Source organism: Dermacentor andersoni, chromosome 1, assembly GCF_023375885.2.
Source record: "Dermacentor andersoni chromosome 1, qqDerAnde1_hic_scaffold, whole genome shotgun sequence".
Taxonomy (NCBI): domain Eukaryota; kingdom Metazoa; phylum Arthropoda; class Arachnida; order Ixodida; family Ixodidae; genus Dermacentor; species Dermacentor andersoni.
This window is the reverse complement of record NC_092814.1, coordinates 169,882,720-169,904,002: the sequence shown is the minus strand read 5'-3', so window position 1 is coordinate 169,904,002 and position 21,283 is coordinate 169,882,720. Positions and strand designations below refer to the sequence as shown.

At 50.5% G+C, this 21,283-nt stretch overlaps 1 protein-coding gene across 1 annotated transcript in view; it reads right to left on the bottom strand.

Moving 5' to 3' along the window:
• Positions 1-12,169: 12,169 nt before the first annotated feature.
• LOC126547050 (lysosomal aspartic protease-like) overlaps positions 12,170-21,283 on the bottom strand; it is a 46,772-nt gene continuing 37,658 nt past the window's right edge. The window contains exons 6-7 of the mRNA XM_050194882.3: positions 13,589-13,687; positions 12,170-12,422 (exon numbers count right to left, since the gene is read on the bottom strand). Coding sequence (XP_050050839.1) covers positions 12,267-12,422; positions 13,589-13,687 — 255 coding nt within the window. The 3' untranslated portion in view covers positions 12,170-12,266. The remainder of the gene's footprint in view (positions 12,423-13,588; positions 13,688-21,283) is intronic.

Below are 21,283 nucleotides of genomic sequence, written 5' to 3'. Positions count from 1 at the left end.
CGGTAGCGCGAACGTCACGGCCACGTCGTAGACCCGACGGGGCGGAGCCGGCGAGCGAGCGCCTCGCCGCTCCGATCATGTCTGTTTTTTTTTCTCCCTGGTCGAAACGAAGGCCTCTTTCGCCGGTGACGGCGGCACATAAATAAGCTGCAATTTGTTTCTGACACGAAATAACTGATAGAATAAAGTGGCCTCGAAAGAGTGCATGTTATAAAACGTTGTGCGATATAGTAAATAGTTGGCGTGATTTGTAATCGGACGCGGGTCAGCGCAGATGCGCCAGCAATCGTCTATACGAAGCGGCTCGCCTGACTGGCGTGTTTACTCATCGCTACTAACGGCACCGAGAAAACTAACCGTATTTTCATTTAAGAGAATCATAAATGTTCAGGCATTGATTGTGCAGATGAATTTAGGCGCTTTATTACGAGCTGCGGACGCATCGGCATGGGCCCTCGTCCTCGGATAGACGGCCGGCGAGCTAGGCCTACACATTCTCCCAGCGATCGCAAGCTCGCCTGGCATGCTCGTTCGCTTCCGTCGGCGCCAATGAAATCAAATGTGCTGCAAATTAAGCATACGATAACTGTGTACACGTTGTGCCGACTAACATAGACGCTTCGTTATACGAGCTGCAAGCGATCGTGTCACAAGCGCCACCGGTGTCGGATTCGATGGCCGAGCGAGCTGTGCCTGCCGGCTCCTATAGCCATCGGCGGCTGTCAAAGGAGCCGTTACTGCTAACGCGGCCTTGCGGAAACACGTCTACAGTGCTTGCATAGGCGTGTTTATATTGTCATCGTTTGTTTCAAACAAGAGAGCTGTGCAAATACGTTTGCTTTCACTTTCTGTTCGAAGTTACGCAGCATTCCGAGCTTCCACGCAGGGGCGCCGGTTCTGGGCGGAGCTACCCGCCGCTCGCTCATTCGTACCGTGTGTCCCGAATCGCCGCATGCGGCAAGTCGCACACGATGCGCCGTACGACAGATCGCACGGAAAATCGCACCATGTGTCTCCCGCTTCACGCGTCTCGCCGGACGTCGCCGTGCGGGAACAGTCGCGTTTGCTGTGAGCTCTCGGCCCCAGTGCCGATCCGATCTTGTCCTGTATGATGACTTGTATATAATGTATAAAGTCCCTTTTGTTATTCTCACCGACGCCTGACTCGGAGTCTTCGCTACCAACGCTCTGTCACGAAACGGGTGACGAACGCTACGGGACCACCTCAAAGTCGTAATAGTGGTGGCAGCGGTGGGATGTCGTAACAGTGGATGGCAGCTACGGGATTGACCGGCATCGGCTACCGCGGCGCGGTGAGTGCCTGAAGTTTACCTCAAACACCAGACTTTCTCTGACACAGGTTATAGTAGCTTAGGGAAGGATTTGGTGTTGCATTGTGTTAACCTTGTGTGTTTCAAGCCTAGTGAGAGTGTTTTGAAAACCAGGGGATGCTGAGGGCGTAAACAGGGCAGTGTGTGAAATACTTGCATATGTCTTACTAGTAGCATTATAGTAGCGTACGGCAGGTACATTGAAAAAGGGTAAACAGCAGGAGGACAGTGTGAACGATGGAGAAGTACAAGGTCAAGGAACTTCTCCAAATTTGTGAGGAGTTGTGCATTGAGTTGGGCTCAACCAAAAGAAAGAATGCGATCCTTGAGGTCATGAGGACTGGGGACGTAACGGCTGAGGAAGCCGAAGAGGCCTGGGCGGATATCAAGGAACGTCGCGAGGAGGAAAAGAGGGAGAAGGAACGTTGCGAGGAGGAAAGGAAAGAAAAGGAACGTCGGGAGTGGCAGGCAGAAAGGGAACGTCGCGAGCACGAGCTTAAAATGAAAGAGTTGGAGACCCGAAATAGCTCGCCGGCGCCTAGTCTCACTTCTAACGTTCCAAGAATACGCGATCAACTTCCACCCTTTGTCGTCGGAGAGGATATGGCCAAATACCTCGTGAAATTTGAGCACGTGTTCGAACGGAATAGCATTGAGCGATCCCTCTGGGCACAGAATCTGTTAGCCTTGCTTCCTGGGGAGGCATCATGGCGTAATAACTTGCTTATCGAAAGAGGCGTTTGAGAGCTACAGTGATGTGAAGGAAGCGCTACTGCGGAAGTACAAATTGTCGCCCGAAGCTTTCCGGCAGAGGTTCCGGTATGCAAAAAAGGGCAGGGAGTCGAATGTTGACTTCGCGTTTCGTCTAAAAGCAGACCTGGTGGAATGGCTGAAGGGCGAAGAGGTTTACGACGACCGCGACAAAATCGTCGAATGCATCGCGTTGGAGCAGTTCTACCGTTGCATTGATGAGGATGTCCGGCTCTGGCTGCAAGATAGGCTAAAGGAGGTTAAGCTAAACAAGGCAGCAGAGTTAGCGGAAGAGTATTACACCCGCCGCAGCTTGCACAGCAAGGCAGTGCGCGTAGAAAAAGCAGATAGGAGAGATGGGTTTTCCGGGAAGCCCGACGAACGGAAGCAAATCACGCGTCGCGAGTTTCGGGAAGACGAGTCCCTTACCAAAGAAACTGTAAGGGAAGGACAGAATGCATCTCAGAATGATAGCGATGGTCCCACACAGCGAAACGATACGACGCGTTCTTTTGAAGAACGGAAACCGTTAACCTGCTACAATTGCAAAAAGCAAGGGCACATCGCTGCGAGCTGCCCAGAGAAAATTGCTTTCGCAACGATACAGGAAACTCACAAAAACATACGACTATTGGAGCCATATGTGCAGGAAATTAAGGTAAACGGTAAGAAGTGCCGTGCACTTCGGGACTCTGCAGCAACTATGGACGTTGTCCACCCGTCTTTCGTCTCCTCGAGTGATTTTACGGGAGAGTGCGCTAGGATAAGGCAAGTGGCCGAGGAGGAGAGTGTCTGTTTACCGATCGCAACGGTTATCATTGAAGGAGAGTTTGGGAAACTTAACACAGAAGCCGCTGTGTCTGCCGCCCTCCCGGAGCACTTTCCCTACCTCTTCTTAAATAGCTCGGAGCAGCTGCTGAAGGATCAGGGCAAATCATTCTTTGCCGACGTGGCGTACATGGCCCTCACGCGATCCAAAGCGCGCCCGCTGTCGAGGGAACTTGACTTTGCGTCGGTGAGCGAACAGCGGTGCCGCACACGGACCGATCAGGTAACTTGAGTGGCGAGCAGTCACGGGAGAGGCAGAGCTCGGAGGCTGGCCTAGGCGAGCGGGTCCTGGAAGTGAGTGGGAGTGACACGTGCAGTGCTAGCCAGCCGCGATATGGACGCGACGCCGCAGTTAGGCGACGCGGGCTCCACACTCGCTGCGGTTTCCGCCAGCTGGCAGGAGCAGGCTGCAGTTGAAAGGGAAACTCTGATTCGCGAGCAACAGGAAGACTGTTCACTAGCCGATCTGAGGAAGAGCGTCAAACGGGGAGTGAAAAAAAAGAGGGTTTCATTTTACGAGGAATCTGGCTTATTGTACCGCCACTACACGGATAAGCAGGGTCGCAAATATAAGCAGCTTCTGATTCCTCGAAAATATCATCGGGAAAAAAATGAATGACCTCATTTGCTTCCTCAGTAGTATGTTTTCGGTCCAAGTGATTTCAAGGGGACCATTCTAATTTTCATTATTATTGCTGATCATTAATTGTTCCTGATATTTTGGTATGTTGTTAATTTTAAATATGGTTGTTTGAGCCTTGTGTACTAGATCGTACACCTGCCTCGTGTTGCAGCGGGAGCAAAAAGGGGGATAGCAATTCAGTTAGGTTGATTTGGATTATGGCCTTGTCTGGTGTTGGACGGGAGACAGAGGGCACTTGTTCTTGTTGGGTGTTGCCCTTTGCCGGTCGGTTTTGCAAGCTGCAGAACGACCAACCGGGACCAGTGGCGAGAAGCAAGGGCTTATGAACGACCCGAGCGGAGCTGGTTGAGGTGCCTTGGCGACAACGCGGTGAGCAGAGCTCCTGTCCTGGCGAGTGGGACCTGGGCACCTGAAGTTACCTGGCGTCCAGACACTGGACGTGAACTTGGACGAGCCTGACGAACGTGCGCGCCTGGCATCCGAGCCACGTGGAGGCAGCTCGTCTTCCCGGCGCCTTATCTGAGGGCGGGGATGCTGTTGTGCCATTACCACCAGCCCGGATTCCGAATCTACAAGATGCAGAATTTATCCTGCGAGCGCCCTTTGGACAAACCCGGGGCTGCGCCGAAAGGCACAGCGCCCTAATTCTCCCTTAACAAGTCAAGATGCTGAGCCGTCAGGCAGCGGTGTCCTGCGGAGAAGTATCGGCGAGCAACATGTCCAAACGTGCAACCAAGTGCCAGACAGCCCGGCGCCGCACCTCCTTTTGCCTGGAGGTCACCGCGCGCGCGAACTTTGAACCGGGTGGCCAGCGCGGTCGCTGGTTGGACCTCTCTGACGACCGTCGAGTGCTGGCTTTGTATTGGGCCGTTTGAGTGACAATGGTTTCTCGGGGATTATAAAGCCGCGACGCGGCCACCTGAAAAACCGGATCCGCCGACCCACCGGGAGCTGAGTGCCGCTCTCGACTGGAGTGAGATGTGTCACGCGTCTCGCCGGACGTCGCTGTGCGGGAACAGTCGCGTTTGCTGTGAGCTCTCGGCCCCAGTGCCGATCCGATCTAGTCCTGTATGATGACCTGTATGTAATGTATAAAGTCCCTTTTGTTATTCTCACCGACGCCTGACTCGGAGTCTTCGCTACCAACGCTCTGTCACGAAACGGGTGACGAGCGCTACGGGACCACCTCAAAGTCGTAATTGTGGTGACAGCGGTGCAAAGTCGTAACAACAGCCGCTTTGGTGTGTGTGTGTGTGTGTGCGAGTTTAGAGAGGCCCTTTCCTCGAATTGGACCTAGAAGAGAACTTTCACGAACCCGCAAAGCGCAGAAGAGGCGGACAGGCGTGTACAATTCCGGGAGGCGAGACGACTTCTTCCTTCAGCAGGCTCGGTATAACCAGAGGAGGAGGGGCCCTCTTTGACATCTACGTGACATCTACGGAAGCAAGATCCCGCGCACGATTGTAGAGAGCCTATTTAAGGGACCCCGAAATGTACTTTTGATCACTTCATGCTCTTCTCATTTTCTTTCATCAATCATTGAATAAACCGTGCAAGTTTCGCACTAGAAATCGTCTCGCCCTTGCTTGGCCGCCATGGTCTACCGAATGCCTGCAGCCCGCCGACAACGCCACGCTACCCAATAAGTAACGTCGGTCGAGCTCCGATAGGCAGGCGCCGCTACTTCTCGGCAGCAGTACGATGCGCTATCCTGGAGTACGCAACAAACTGACTGGCAGCGATTGGGATACGGAACCCTGGAGACCCCAACTTGGACGACAACTACGAGATCGTAACCTTTTCGTCCTGGTGACAACGTTCGGAAGGAAGGTGTCTGGATTCATGACTGCATATGGTGAGTGCACGGCTTTTCTTCAATGGGATATCACTTGGCTTTTATGTATTTTTTGGAAAGTACATTGCAGTGATTTTTTCTTTAACCGTTGGTGGAAGTTTGAGTACGTCAAGGTTGTATAGAGTGAAGATTTAGCAGCACTAAGGGCAGCCATGAACTTGAAGGCACTTAAGAAGCCGGAATTGTTGAGCTTGGCCAAAGAGTTGGGCCTCCAAATTGCCGAATCAAAGAGAAAGCCGGAGATAATTGAGGCGATCGAAGCGACCTGGGCAGACGACGATGAACTGACGGAATGCCTAGAGAGCATTGCAGAGGAAGAGCGTAAGCGCCTAGAGAAATAGGAAAAAGTAGAGCGTAAGCGCCTAGAGGAAAAAGGAGCGCGAGCGGGCAGCACGTGAGGCCAAAGAAGAGCGCGACCTCGAAAATAAGCGCCTAGAGATTGAGCTCTTGAAAGCTCAAAATTCTGAAAGACCTAGCTAAGAGGCACGTGAAAGCGAGCGCAGAATGACATACTTGATGGCACCCTACGCCGTAGGAGGGGACATAGGTCTTTTTCTGGTACAGTTTGAGCGCACGTGTGAGAAGGCGAAATTCGCGAGAAACACGTGGCCTCAGCGCTTGCTTACGTTACTGCCACGTGAGGTAGCAGATATTATCGCCTGCATGGGGAAGGAAGAAGCAGAGGACTTCGATGAAGTCAAAGCAAATTTGCTTAAAAAGTACAGATTATCAGCGGAAGCATTCAGAAGAAATTTCAGGGAAGTCGAGAAAACCAAAAGCGAGTGATACTCAGATTTTGCATACACCTTAGAGGTAAACCTGAAGGAATGGCTCAGAGAAGAGGGTGCACTCGGCGACGCCGAAAAGACAATGCAGTGCGTTGCTTTAGAACAGTTCTACCGCCGGCTCCCAGTAAACATCAAGCATTGGGTTCAGGATAGGCCAGGCGTAGACACTATCATGAGAGCGGCCAATCTCGCTGAGGAGTACGTAACCCGCCGTGCGTTCGAAGGCAACAAAGCTCCTAAGAAGGAGGTGACTAAATACAGACCCGACAAGCCAGAGCGATGGTCGAAGTCGAATCAGTATAAATCAAAGGAAAGGTCAGATTCAGTGAAAAGTAGTGACGAGAACAGCAAGGGAAGGGAGGAGTCACCCGAACAGAGGGCAGCAAGGCAAAAAAAAAAAAAAAAGGCTTTCGAGGCCAAGAAACCAATAGTTTGCTACAACTGCCAGCAAACAGGGCATATCTCCGTGGGATGCGAAAATCCCAAGCTAGTGTTGATGTCACTAACTAGTAACGAGGAAAATCTGAAATTGCTAGAACCGTACATTCGAGACCTCGTGGTAAACGGCAAACCGTGTAGGGTGCTTCGCGACTCGGCAGCCACAATGGACGTAGTGCACCCGTCGTACGTTGAGGATGGCCAGTTCACGGGAGAATGTGCTTGGATAAGGCAAGCCGTGGAAACCTCCAGTGTTTGTCTCCCTGTGGCCAAGATTCGTATCGAAGGACCTTTTGGAGTACTAGACACTGAAGCTGCCGTCTCGGCACATCTCCCGCCTCAGTATCCATATTTGTTTTCTAACAAATCAGAGGATTTGCTGCGACGCAGGGGAATCGGGTTTGGTGAAGGGATAGTGCAAGCCTTAACTCGTTCCAAGGCAAGGGAGCTCGCGGCCAAGGCAGTGTACGAATGTCCAGTGGTGGAGGAAACCGGTTTGACGGAGGATTCGTCAACCAGCACCAAACAGGACAGCCCTGTAGGAGATGATGCGGAAAGTACACCAGCTAATGAAAAAGTCAGGAAAGCAGCAGAGCCTGAAATATGTCGCGAGGCAGAATGCAGACAAAGGTTATTGAATGTAAGCCCTGCCACATTGATTGCTGAGCAGGAAAAAGATTCCGCCCTGCGTAACCTAAGGCCTGACGCTGAAGAACGTGTGGCCAAACAGAACGTGAAGTTCCTCAAGAGGGCAGGCGTCCTCTATAGAAAGTGCACCAGTCGAAAGGGTGTGCAATTCGACCAACTCGTGGTGCCGCATCCCTATCGTGAGCAGCTCCTGCACCTGGTTCACAGGGGCTTTTGGACAGGGCATCTGGGCATTCGTAAAACAAAGGACCGCTTATTGCAGGAATTTTACTGGCCCGGCTGCTTTCGAGAAGTAGAAGCATTTGTAAGAAGCTGCGACACATGTCAACGCATTGGCAAGCCCGGAGATAAGGCTAAAGCGCCAATGAGACTTGTTCCCATTATCACGGAGCCATTTCGCAGGCTCATAATAGACACAGTGGGACCACTTCCTGCAAAGCAGTCTGGCTATCGACATCAACGAAATTTCCCGAGGCAGTGCCTCTCAAAGAACTAAGCTCGGTGGAGATCGTCAACGCGCTTTTATCTATCTTCGCGCGAGTAGAGTTTCCCGCAGAAATCCAGTCAGATCAAGGATCTGTCTTTACGAGCGCACTGACCTCGACGTTTCTGGAAAGGTGCGGTATTAAAATTATCCATAGCTCAGTGTACCACCCGCAGTCAAACGCGGTAGAGAAAGTCCACTCAGTCATGAAACGGCTTTTGCGAGCCCTTTGTTATGAGCACAAAGCCGATTGGGAGAGTTGCTTGCCTGCAGAAATGTTCGCGCTTCGAACTGCACCGCACGAATCAACAGGCTTTTCACCTTCAGAGCTCGTTTACGGACGCTGCCTTCGCTCCCCTCTCCGCATTGTTCGAGAAGCCTGGGAAGGCCGGGCAGACGATCCTTCGGTTGTGGCATACGTGCTAGAGCTGTTGGACCGTCTGCACACTTCTCAGGAATTAGCAGGGCAGGAAATGCGTAAGGCACAAAGCAATGCTAAGCATTACTATGACAGGACGGCTCGCACGCGACGCTTTGAAGTGGGGGAAAAGGTCATGATCCTGAAACCCTCGTTGAAAAACAAACTAGAGGTTCAATGGGAAGGACCGGTTGACATAATTCTGAAATCATCTGAAACAGACTACGTAATCACGGTACCGGGAAAACGAAGGACACCACAAGTGTACCATAGCAATCTACTTAAACCCTACCCGCAGAGGGAAGCCATTGAGAACATGTCCCTTAACCAACCTGAGGAAATGCCTGTCGACTTTCCAGAGTTAACAGCAGTCACGGAGACAAAAGACATTCACGAGACCATATATAAGTTAGTAGAACAGGCGGAGTTGAATCCCAATCAAAGGGCCGAACTGAGGGAACTCGTGTTTGAATTTAAAGACGTATTTTCATACACACCGGGCAGGACCACTGCGATCGTTCACGATATCGAGTTGACCTCGTCGGACCCAGTTCGTTCGAAAGCTTATCGCGTTTCGCCTCGTCAACGGGAAGTCATGACCGCTGAAATAAACAAGATGTTAGAGCTAGGTGTAATCGAGCCAGGAGAGAGTGATTATACCTCGCCTCTTATCTTGGTTGAGGTCCCAGGAAAAGAGCCGCGACCATGTATCGACTACCGCAGGCTCAATTTAATCACGAAGGACCAGACTTATCCGATACCGCATATCGAGGAAAGGCTTGAGAAGGTGAGCAGTGCTAATTTCATCTCTACGCTCGATTTAGTCAGAGGGTATTGGCAGGTTCCGTTGACCGAGAGGGCAAGCAGGCTTGCGGCGTTTATTTCCCCGATGGGAACCTTTCGTCCGAAAGTCCTGAGCTTTGGATTAAAGAATGCGCCATATTGCTTCTCTAGCCTTATGGACCAGGTGCTACGAGGAATGGAGGACTTTGCACTTCCCTATCTCGATGACATAGCAATCTTTTCTTCATCATGGGCGGACCATATGCAACACCTGCGAACCGTGCTGTGTTGTCTACGAGAGGCCAACTTAACGGTTAAGGCTCCCAAATTCCAATTATGGCGCGCGGAGGTAGCTTATCTAGGTCATGTAATAGGGCAAGGCCATCGTCGGCCTTCCAAGGTTAAACTGACCGCTATATAGACAATTTCCCGCAACCACGCACCAAGAGGGACATAAGATCATTCCTTGGCTTGGCAGGTTATTACCAAAGATATATCCCGCGGTATTCCGAGATTGCGAGTCCTTTAACGGATGCTCTCAGAAAAACAGAACCACAAACGGTATAGTGGGATGACGCAAAAGAAAAGGCTTTTAGTATGCTGAAGAACGCACTAACGAGTCAGCCAGTGTTGAACGCGCCCGACTACTCTAAGCCATTCATTCTTCAGTGTGATGCCAGCGACAGGGGTATGGGGGTGGTGCTCTGTCAAAAGAGAGATGACGAGAACGAACACCCTTTACTGTACGCCAGTAGAAAGCTTTCAGTTCGTGAGGAAGCATACAGTGCATCAGAAAAAGAATGCGCCAGCGTAGTATGGGCGGTACAGAAGCTAGCTTGCTATATCGCTGGTTCAAGATTCACCATACAGACTGACCACTGTCCCGTCACATGACTGCAGTCCATGTCTACGAAAAACGGTCGTCTTTTGCGCTGGAGCTTGGCTCTTCAACAGTACAGCTTCGATATTCGCTACAAGAAGGGTAAGCTTAACGGCAATGCCGACGGTTTGAGTCGTTGCCCCTAGAGTAACGAAAGCCTCATGCTCATCCGGGTTTCCGTGGCATTTTTACGTTCGTTCATACGTTTTTCCGAAGTGTAACCGATTATTAGCTGACTTTAATAACCACGTCTTAACGCTTTCAAGAAATGGCTGTCTTTAGTGTTCGGGGGAGGGGGGAGGACGCGCGTAGGGAATGGGAAAGGTGTAGCGGGTTTTCTTTTTTTTAAAGCCGGGTGTGTCTTGGGGGAGGGTGGCCTAGTGCTCGCTGCTTTGTGGTTGTGGGTCCGGCACTGTTCTGGGGTGATTGCTTGCCCACGCAGGAGACGAAAAGTTGCGAGACCTGCTTGCAAGGCCAATTTCACCGGACCGGACCAGGGAGAAAAGTCACAAGAGCGCCTCGAGGACTGATGACCACTCCCAGGAATCTACCTGCTACGAACTAAGGGTTCGTCACCTCTAAGGGGAATTCTGCTACCGAAACGCCGATCCCTCGTTCAGCGGCTGCTGGCCCCTACACGTCGGGATCTTCCTCCCCCGCCGGAGATTTGATCACTTTTGATCACTTCATGCTCTTCTCATTTTCTTTCATCTACCTTTGAATAAACAGTGCAAGTTTCGCACTAGAATACCGTCTCGCCCTCGCTTGGTCGCCAGGGTCTACCGGATGCCTGCAGCCCGCCGACAACGCCACGCTACCCAATAAGTAACGGCGGTCGAGCTTCGATAGGCAGGCGCCGCTACTTCTCGGCAGCAGTACGATACGCTACCCTGGAGTACGCAACAGTGCGCAACGGAGCCCGGTGTCAGCCTTATTCACACGTAGCCGCAGGACAAGGGGCTGCGTGAAGCTTGGCTCGCGAAACTTAGAACCGGCAAACAGCCATCGGCTACAACTCGCGTATGCAGCAAAGCACAGACGCGAGGAAGATTTCTGTAACGGCGCCGGGACTGCGATGTTCGGTGAGCAGCAGAAAACGCGCACTGAGACGCTCGCCCGCGCCGGCTGCCCGGCTAATGTCATGAGGGTTTGGTCTATGAATTTGTTGATGCTAGATACTGGCAAGTTCACTGGAACGAAAAGGGAGCGTTAAGACGCACTTTAAAGAAAGGCAGACCCGCCGTGGTTGCTCAGTGGCTATGGTGTTAGGCTGCTGAGCACGAGGTCGAATCCCGGCCACGGCGGCCGCATTTCGATGGGGGCGAAATGCGAAAACATCCGTGTACTTAGATTTAGGTGCACGTTAAAGAACCCCAGGTGGTCGAAATTTCCGGAGTCCCTCACTACGGCGTGCCTCATAATCAGAAGGTGGTTTTGGCACGTAAAACCCCATAATTTAATTTTTTAAAGAAAGGCATGGCATATGGTTATGTTTCTGTTATGGATCAATGTAATGGATTACGAAAAAAAAAAGCAGAGGGAAATCGCGCGCTGAGTAGACCAATAAACATGCAGTGTGACGCAACTTGAGAAATAATATTGAAATGCCCAAAAATTTAGAAGACAAAAAAAAAAAAAAAAAGATTGTATCGTCGCGACGGCACATCACAGGCTCCGTAGGCGTAGAAGTCTCTATAACGAAATTATTTTTAAACAGTTCTGATAGCGTCCACGCAACAATGGTTGCCAGTGTACTGTCAAATGCTCATATGCAGCGGCCTAAAGCTCACGGCACGGAGCGAAAACGCGCTCATAGCGAAAGCAAAACATTGTGCGCGGGCATGCTGCAGACGTGCAGTCGATCGCTGCGAACCCGTGTGATAGCTGCATTGAGGCTATGTTCTGTTATGCCCCATTTGGTTATACAGACAGCCCAGTATAAGAACATTTTTCACATAGTTTGCTCTCAGCGTTTGCCTACCTTTCACGCAAGAAGCTGGTTCGGGAGACTCCATCGCGGCGACCGCGCGCACGGCGTTCACTGTACGTATTCTGTAATAAGATAGCGTCTGTGAACGATTATGTGCTTTCAGTTTGCCCAAGATTATTATATCGATAGTCAAAAACTTCTTTCGTTTTGAGAGTGCTTAGATAAATGTCCAGGAGGGCTGCCGCATGGTGTTTTTCTTGAGCGCCGTAAGCGAAACCTACGAGGAGCGCGCCGCGTGATCCCTCATACTACGTAAGGGAGGCGCTTCCGACAGATGGCGACTCCGTAATTCCTCGCCCCCAATACAGCTTCGCTGTAAGGTGACGCCGTAGAAACAGTAGGCATGCTTTATTCAGTTCACGATCGAAGTGAAGAGCCGTCGTTTCGGAGGGCCGCAAGAGTGTAGCACGCTGGCGGCGACGACGCACTTCTAGACCGCAGTGGCGAATCCGACGCGGTTCTGGTTCCTGTCGAACACTGTGTAGTATTCCTGCATGAATGTGGCGCCTAAGATCCAGCGGCGTGCTTCCGACGCATCTGACTCGGAGATGCGCGTGATGCACTGAACGCCGCCTTCGATCGGGATCTGGAAGAAAGTGCCGCGTGTCAGAGCGGTTGGGAAGGATCTCTTATTTATTTAAAATTTCCTTACAGGCCTCTTATGAGGCATTGCGTAAGGGGGGCGTCACTGTAAAGACTAAATGGGTATATAACAAAACTAAATGTATACATGATAAGTAGACAGTACAGTAATGTACACACAACATTTTATACAAATATTAGAGCAATGCGCAAAAATAATAGGAAACGGTAGTGTAAGCATGCTATACAAGAACACAACATATACAGTTCATTCAGCAAGCAAAATAACAATGTACAAAAGTAACCATTCCAACGTCATAGGATAAAAAGTACAAGATAATTAAACAAAAGAATGACTCTGTAAATAAAAACAAGACAGCGTGCAGAACGCGTAAAATGAAAAAAAAAAACGTCATCCCGTTTGTCGAAGGTAGGAGGAGGAGGAAGAGAAGAAATAGACGGGAAGACAAGGTTAGCCAGTTCTCAGACCGGCTGGCTACATTGTGCTGGGAAAAAGGGGTAACGGGAATAAAAAATAAAACAAAAGCGATATTAAAAAAAAGTAAATAAGGAAGGAAGAGCAAAAATAAAAGATAAAAAGGAAAGGAGAATATAGCACTGCTTAAAGTCTGTCTCTGAGAGCAGTCCACCGCAAGAAGCGCAACAACGCTTTCAAAGCCTTCTGTGCTAAGGACGGTCTCGGCCAGTGTCCCAGGATCTTTTCCTCCGACAAAGAGCATTTGTCAAGACTATCTAGCAGTCTTGAAAGTTCTTTCCTGGGCGCACTGAAGCGGGGACAGTCACAGAGAAAGTGGACAATTTTTTCCTCGCAGCTACAGTTATCGCATGTAGGGCTGTTGGCCATTCAGATCCGAAATGAGTACGCATTCGGGATGGCCACGCCAAGCCACGAGCGGCACAGTAGCGTCTCCTCAGCTCTAGGTCGTCTTGACGGAAGGCGGGGCCGTAGAATCGGATGCAAGTTGTGAAGTCGATGGTACGTAGTGGGAGATCAATTTATGAGCTGGCAGAATTAACCAGAATTTATTTGGAAGACGATGACATGGTAGGCTGTCGCTAATGCTTAGGCTTATTTGCGCTTGGAGCGTTTCCGTTTTACCCGCCCCCCTAAAACAAAGCCAGGAATAAAAATAAACAGTGCATATTTACCCTAATGGTATATCTTTCTCCTTCAAGCGGGAAGGACTTGCCGTTCAGGTTGAAAGTGATTGGTGGCAAGCTGGCTATCCCGTTGCAATCGACCTCGTACTGCAAGTGTCAAAAACGAATGGGTGTAAAAACGTGAAGCTCAGTTTTGAAGAAAGAAGTAATTTACGTCCGCCCCACACGCGAGTGCCCATGTAAGAATGAGTGAAGGAAGATGGCGCCAAGACCTCCCAGTTTGCACTACTCAAAATTGCATCATCCGCTCGCTAGGCTTTGTGCTGCAGAGAACGCGCTGCAAAGCTACCATGGTGACCGCAGCTCCATTACACAAGGCCTAGCGAGCCGAGACAACACTCAGAGTTGGTAAGAAGCAAAGAAATATCGCGTAGTTCGAGGCACAACTGCGCATCTGTGCTTCGAGTAATGTGCGTGTGCCTCGCAAGGCTAAGCGCGGCATAACTCGAACGCCGAAGCGCGAATTGCGTCTGGCACATAACAGCGCGGATGTGAACAGGTTAAGGATCGACGCGCCAAGCTCCGGCATGCCATCACATAGACGCATGCGTCATATCACACCACGTGGACGCACATCACATCGCATCACACTGACTCACGCATCTTCTGAGGTCACTATCCAAGACCAATTCTTCTCCCATACTGCCACTGAACTCTCCACCAACACCACCGCCGAGTGGCTGGTTCAAACAGGCAGTCTACAAACCAACGGTGTCTAGTTGATTTCGTCAGCACAGCGATGAAGTACGCCAACCCTGGACCCTGTACTGAGGGTTTTGACTGCTTTACAGCGCTGAAATGTTCTCTCTCTCTCTCTCTCTCTCTTGTGGTTGCTAATGTAACCTCGTTTTCGTCGGAGCATTAGAGATTGGCGCCGGTAACTCACGCATGGACATTAAAATCGTAACGAAGTCCTCACATCAGCGCAGCGTCTCCGCGGCATTGTATGCTTCGCGCTTTCACCATGAGAAGCTTAACGGCACGATTACCACGAGAGGTAGCCAGTGCTTTTTGTTACTTCTGTCATAGGCGATATGACGGGAAATAATAAGAAAAGTGGCGGAGATCTGTGCAGCATGTATCAGCTGCACGTTATAGACACGGAGAAGCTGGGGAGCACCGTCACACTTCTTTAACCTTGTTACTGGTTTACGACTGCCTTCGTGCGCAGTACACTCGTTGCACCGCAGTACGCCACGGGTTGTGCCGCACTTCCCATTTACCCTCTGGAAAGAAGGTGAGCACTTCGCGAATCGCTGATACCCTGCATATCTTGCATGTCTCTTCCACCCGCCTTTTTTACTGTCATAAAACTGTTTCGTGCCCAGCGGTTCGAACCACAATGGGTGCACCGCGAACCTCTGCGGCTTTTAGCGCTCGTGCTCCGTTAGTACGCGTGTCAGTTTTGAGATGGGAGGGCCCCGAGTTCGATGCTATGTTGCGGAGCATGCGTTTCTTCTAACTGCCTTATTTAATTTCATCGCCGACACGATAACTTTTTTTTTCAGTTTGTTGCGGACGAGACACAGCCGGACAGCTCTGGCCGCCGGGCACGTGCAGTCACCCGCTGTGAACAGTCGGGGAGCGGCGCTCCGCTATCGCGACGCTGCCGCCCTGGGCGCGTGCCGCTGCTCGCTTGTGCCGAGAATAAAGAGGGTGAGGGAAGCATTTCTCTTACTCTCAAGCATCCTTTGATAACAGCGCTTGTGAAAAACAAGTGCGTCGTTCGTCCTGCGAGCTGCGAGGTCGTCTTACGGCCGCTGTGGTACGGCGCTTCGTGTGAGTACCTGGTCAAAGCTGCCCGGCTTCCATGCAGCGCATTACACTACAAAAATGGTCCTAATAATAGAAATTACCTATTACAATTTTGTCCTACACATTCAAAGGCGAGAGCCTTCGCATTATGCTTTTAGATGAATGTCTTGAATGTGTTTCGGAATGCGATGAAAACAAGAGATAAAATCTAAACTGACATCTCTCAGTGCTGTCTAGCATTGTTCCAGGTTTTATTGTAATATGCGAGCAATTCAATCATCGTTCGTTTAGAAAAAAACCAGAAGCAGTAATTTTGACTACAATGACTTGCTTCGGAAAGGGCATGTAATCACTGTTACAATATTTCACATACGTTGACCGCACTTCTCCACTATATAAGGAACGACCACACGAGGGCGTTTGGCGTTGAAGTTCTTTAATTAAAGCCACAATAAAATTTGCGCTGCCTGAGTAGCCGATTGAGTTAGACCTATTCCCTCGGCATTTTGGAAAATGCGCACTACTTCGCCTTTTTTGATATCTTCGTGCACAAGGCCTCATTGACCTTAGGGCCCACGTTCGTGCACACGTGAGGCCAGTGTAAGTTCATCTTGTTTGCATTGGGCATCACGCGTTTGAATCGCGCAAAGTAGACCACGGCCACGAGATTATAGGATTCTCGCATATTGAAGGCGTCACACCGGCGATGCTGTCGCTGTCACGGGTTCACTGGAAGAAGTATTGTGGATATAGTTTACTGAGGTATCGTTCGTCTCTACGAGAAAGGGCTTCACAGGCAGTTTTAAAAAATAGGTTATACGTACCGTCCTTTCAACGAGAGACCTCGGCTAGTTTACAGTCAAACACATGCGCAAGCTGTAATTGTTCGGGCCAACCACAGACCAAGCCACACTCAATGCCTTGAAGGCATGCTCCCCCTGTGATTTCGTCGAGGTATGCAGGTGCCACCCTGAAGCTTATGCTTTCTTGATTAATTTGCTACTTGTGACTTTCATGATTACAAATTCGAAATGCCATTGTAGCACATTACCGAATATATTATTCAGCTGCTGAAGACAGATCTTAGCTACGATCCTCGCAAAGTGCCCGTGTTCGAGCATGCACCGTACTATTCATAGCGTTGTTCCATTAATTTGGTCCCGAAAAATATTAACTGATCATTGCGATACTCGGAATTGCGAAATTTGAGCGTATCGCATTTGACAGCGGTCGCCAGAAGCCCCCGCCCAGCTCATCCAGCATACGCTGCAAACGGCATGCTAGCCGGTCGGGTGGCTTCCGCTTCGCATGGCTTCGCCAGCGTCGCGTTCGCGCCGCGCTCGCCACACTAGTTTTTCACAAGCGCTGTTATCAAACGACGCTTGACATGCTTCCCTCGCCCTCTTTACCCTCGGCGCAAGCGAGCAGCGATGCGCGCCGACGGTGGCAGCGCCGCGATAGCGGAGCGCAGCTGCTCCCCGGCCGTTCACAGCGGGTTCAAGTTTTTTCACCAAGACTGTACGACCACATAATATGGAACAGATCCGTTTCTTTCTTACAATGGTTACATGTATTAGGGTATTGGTCCAGGTAGTAGTAGTGATAGGCTACGGGGTTGGGGTAGGTGTTCGTCTGAAGTCGCCGCCAAGCTACTACTTGTCGCTTGTTAAGCGATTTGTGTGCTGGCGGGTACACTGCCCTGGCTAACGGATAAATTATTTTATTTGTAATCGACAGAATTGATACTGATAATAATTATTGTAGTTTAAAGAAAAAGAAAATTAACAGACTGTTGTGAGCACATATTTTATTAGCTTATCATCGTTTATTTAAACAAATATTGCCGAGAATTGAAATGAAGCTTCAAGTTCATGGCTCTTTAACTGAACAATAAGAAGCGATATCATGTTTCCGTGAACTGCGTCTATTTGGACATCTAAAGTGGACAAACTTCATATACTATGCAGCCACCTTGAATTGATCAGGCTGCCTTCATGGAGCGGAATTAGTTTCTTCGCTGGATATGCGGTTTAGGTACTGGCAGGCACTAATGGCTGAAAACAGATGCTCGAAAACGGCTATTGTGACGACTGACGAGTTATATGATTTCGTCGCGATGCCTTTAGGCCTCTCCAAAGCGCCTGACATGTTGAAGGTAGTGTCGGACACTGTTCCCAGATGTCTTTAGCGGCACATCTGTCATTGCTGTTTGTACAGCATTGTGGGTTTCTCTATAAGTTTTGAGTCTCATCTCAATCACCTTCAGCACGTACTTGGGTTTCTCAGAGCCACTAGGTTGTAATACACTTTTAAGAAACGTCACTTCTGTGCTCCAGGTTACTATCCTAAGGCACGTCGTTTAGAAAGCGTGCATTCTTCCAAATCTTGCCGAAATTCGCGCCGTTGCCGAGAAGTCAAAGCCAGCTACTGTAGAAGAGCTTCGGAGTTCCATTGGTTTAAGCTCATATTTCTGGCGTTTCATCTGGCCTTCGTCATTGCCCCTTTTGACGCGACTTGTCGGCAAGGCTGACTTCTTGGCTGAGTGCGACGACTGATTTATGACAGTACGCTGGCTCCTTACGTCCCTTCCAACACTGCACCACCTACTGAGATCCACGTGAACGTTAGCTTGGTGCTGAATTTGGTGCTGTTTTAGCCCAACGCAAATTACCACCGGCTTAATTCTCTCTTCTCCATGGAAGCGAAACTTCTTCCCTACAGGGACACTGTTCTTCCTTTCCTGCACAATGTTTCTCAAGAGACACATAGGATTATCAGAATTTCGCTGCCTATAAGCCAAGGAATGCCGGCTGCTCGCTCGCTCGTTTACCGCCGTAGATCAGTGGCACCAAAAAGGCCATGACGCATGGGCATATAAAGTTCTCGCTATTTTCCCGTCATACTGGTCTGGCTCTGGGGCCCGTCTACTGCTTCCAGCTCTCCACCAAGCTGCTGTTCAGTCACCGCAGCCTCTAACTCATGCGAAAAACCTCTCCTCGCGAGTGCGTCGTCGAGCCGCTCAAGCAGTGTTAATGCGATAGGGTTAAGGGCTCCGTGTTGCCGAAAATCCGGTGTCGGCGTCGCTGGACTGGCCCTTGAGCGAAAATTTTCGTATATATTTAGGTATATGTATATGCCACGCCTTGCTATATGACACCCGCCGTGGTTGCTCAGTGGCTATGGTGTTGGGCTGCTGAGCACGAGGTCGCGGGATCGAATCCCGGCCACGGCGGCTGCATTTCGATGGGGGCGAAATGCGAAAACACCCGTGTACTTAGATTTAGGAGCACGTTAAAGAACCCCAGGTGGCCGAAATTTCCGGAGTCCTCCACTACCGCGTGCCTCATAATCAGAAAGTGGTTTTGGCACGTAAAACCCCATGATTTTTTTTTTTTTTTTTTGCTGTATGACATGCGGTATATGCCTGTTATTTTGCCACACCATTCTATCACTAAGTAGCTCATCTCTTGTCTTTCATTCTTGACAAAGTTATTCCTCGGAATTTCGATAATGGCAACCCACAAACAAATTTAATGAAACAAAACACCGACAGCGCATGCATCTTATGTTAAATCTTCTCAGACTTAAATATTGTTACGTGTGGAAAGACACAGACGAGAGATGCTATTTACACGCTATTTACACTGGAGCCAGGCAGCCAGGCTGACACTCGCTCGTGCCGAGGGCACCGACCAACTTCTTCGTCGTTCTCGCGGCTGCTCGTCTCTCGCGGAATCATATCGTAATATTACCCCCCGGCGGCAAAAGCACCGTCACGGTGCTGTTAAATATCCAAGGGGCATGGAGAGTTGTAAGGCTTGAGTCGGGCAATGTGGACAATGTCACTGGTTGTCACAGCGGAGGACGTCGTGGGCGTGGCTAGAACGATTTCATAGGTGACATCGGTCACTTTGCGTATCACGCGATATGGGCCTGTGTAACAGAAAAGCAGTTTTTCACAAAGGCCGACTTTACGCGATGGTGACCAAAGTAACACGAGGGCTCCGGGCACAAAATGGACATCACGGTGACGGAGGTCGTAGCGTTGTTTCTGCTTGTCTTGAGACACTTGTAGACGAGCGCGCGCAAGTTGGCGAGCATGGTCAGCATGGGCGATTGCATCACGGGCATAATCGCTAGTTGAAGCTGTGGCGGACGGAAGCACAGTGTCCAATGGTAGCGTCGGTTCGCGGCCATACAAGAGGTAAAACGGGGAAAAGCCAGCAGTTTCGAGACGGGAAGAGTTATATGCAAAGGTAATGTAAGGTAGAGCCAGGTCCCAGTCACGGTGGTCGTCTGAAACGTATTTGGATAGCATGTCTGTAAGGGTGCGGTTCAAACGCTCAGTGAGGCCGTTCGTTTGGGGGTGGTAGGAGGTGGTAAATTTATGCTGTATTGAGCAGGCACGCATGATGTCGTCAATGACTTTGGCCAAAAAGGTGCGGCCGCGGTCTGTAAGCAATTGACGCGGAGCACCATGCATCAATATAATATCATGTAGCAGGAAGTCCGCAACATCAGTTGCACAACTGGTCCGAAGAGCACAGGTTACGGCGTAGCGGGTCGCGTAGTCCGCCGCAACTACAACCCACTTGTTTCCTGATGTAGATTCCGGAAATGGGCCTAGAAGGTCCAAGCCGACACGATGGAAGGGCTCGGCAGGGATGTCGAGCGGCTGCAGGTAACCAGCGGGGAGCTGGGAAGGCTTCTTGCGTCATTGGCAAAGTTCACAAGCGGCGACGTAACGTCGTACGGAACGGGCAAGGCCCGGCCAGAAAAAACGGCGACGTACACGGTCATAGGTTCGAGATACGCCGAGGTGGCCTGCCGTTGGTGCGTCGTGAAGCTCTTCTAGAACGGTGGAGCGGAGGTGTTTAGGTACTACGAGCAGGAACTCAGAGCCGTCTGGATGAAGGTTACGACGGTACAGAGTACCGTCGCGGAGGACGAAGAGGCGTGGAGTAGCATCGGCCGGAGAGTGTTCAAAACGGTCGATGAGTGCTCTGATGTAGGCGTCACGGCGTTGCTCGTCGGCGAAATGAAGCAGCTGGGATACCGAGAATACGCAAGAAGCACTGGCAATATTGGAGGAGTCAGAGTCGTCAACAGGGTAACGCGACAAACTGTCAGCGTGTTGGTGCAGGCGGCCAGACTTGTACACCACGGAATATGAAAATTCCTGTAGCCTCAAAGCCCATCGACCAAGCCGGCCTGTAGGATCTTTTAGCGATGAGAGCCAGCAAAGAGCATGATGGTCAGTGACTACGGAAAAAGGGCGACCGTAAAGGTAAGGACGGAACTTTGCAACCGCCCAGACAACAGCAAGGCATTCGCGTTCCGTAATGGAATAGTTGCGCTCCGATGGTGCTAGGAGGCGGCTCGCATAAGCAATAACGTGATCCTTGCCACGCTGACGCTGGGCTAAGACGGCACCTACGCCATGACCGCTGGCATCTGTACGTAATTCTGTAGGGGCATCAGGGTCGAAGTGGGCGAGAATGGGTGGTGAGGTTAGAAGAGTGACGAGACGAGAGAAGGCGGCGGCTTCTGCAGTACCCCACGAGAATTGTACGCCTTTCTTCAAAAGATTAGTTAGGGGCCTAGCAATTGTCGCAAAATCTGGAACAAAACGACGAAAGTACGAGCACAGCCCTACAAAACTTCGAACGTCTGCGGCTGTCTTCGGAACCGGAAACTCTCGGACAGCGCGAGTTTTGTCGGGGTCAGGCTGTACTCCGGAAGCGTCAACTAGATGGCCCAGAAGAGTAATTTGTCGGTGGCCAAAACGACATTTCGATGAGTTAAGTTGCAGCTTCGCCTTTCGAAATACATCAAGTATAGTTGTGAGACGCTCAAGGTAAGTGTCGAACGTTGGCGAGAAGACGATGACGTCGTCGAGGTAGCAGAGGCATGTGGACCATTTGAAAC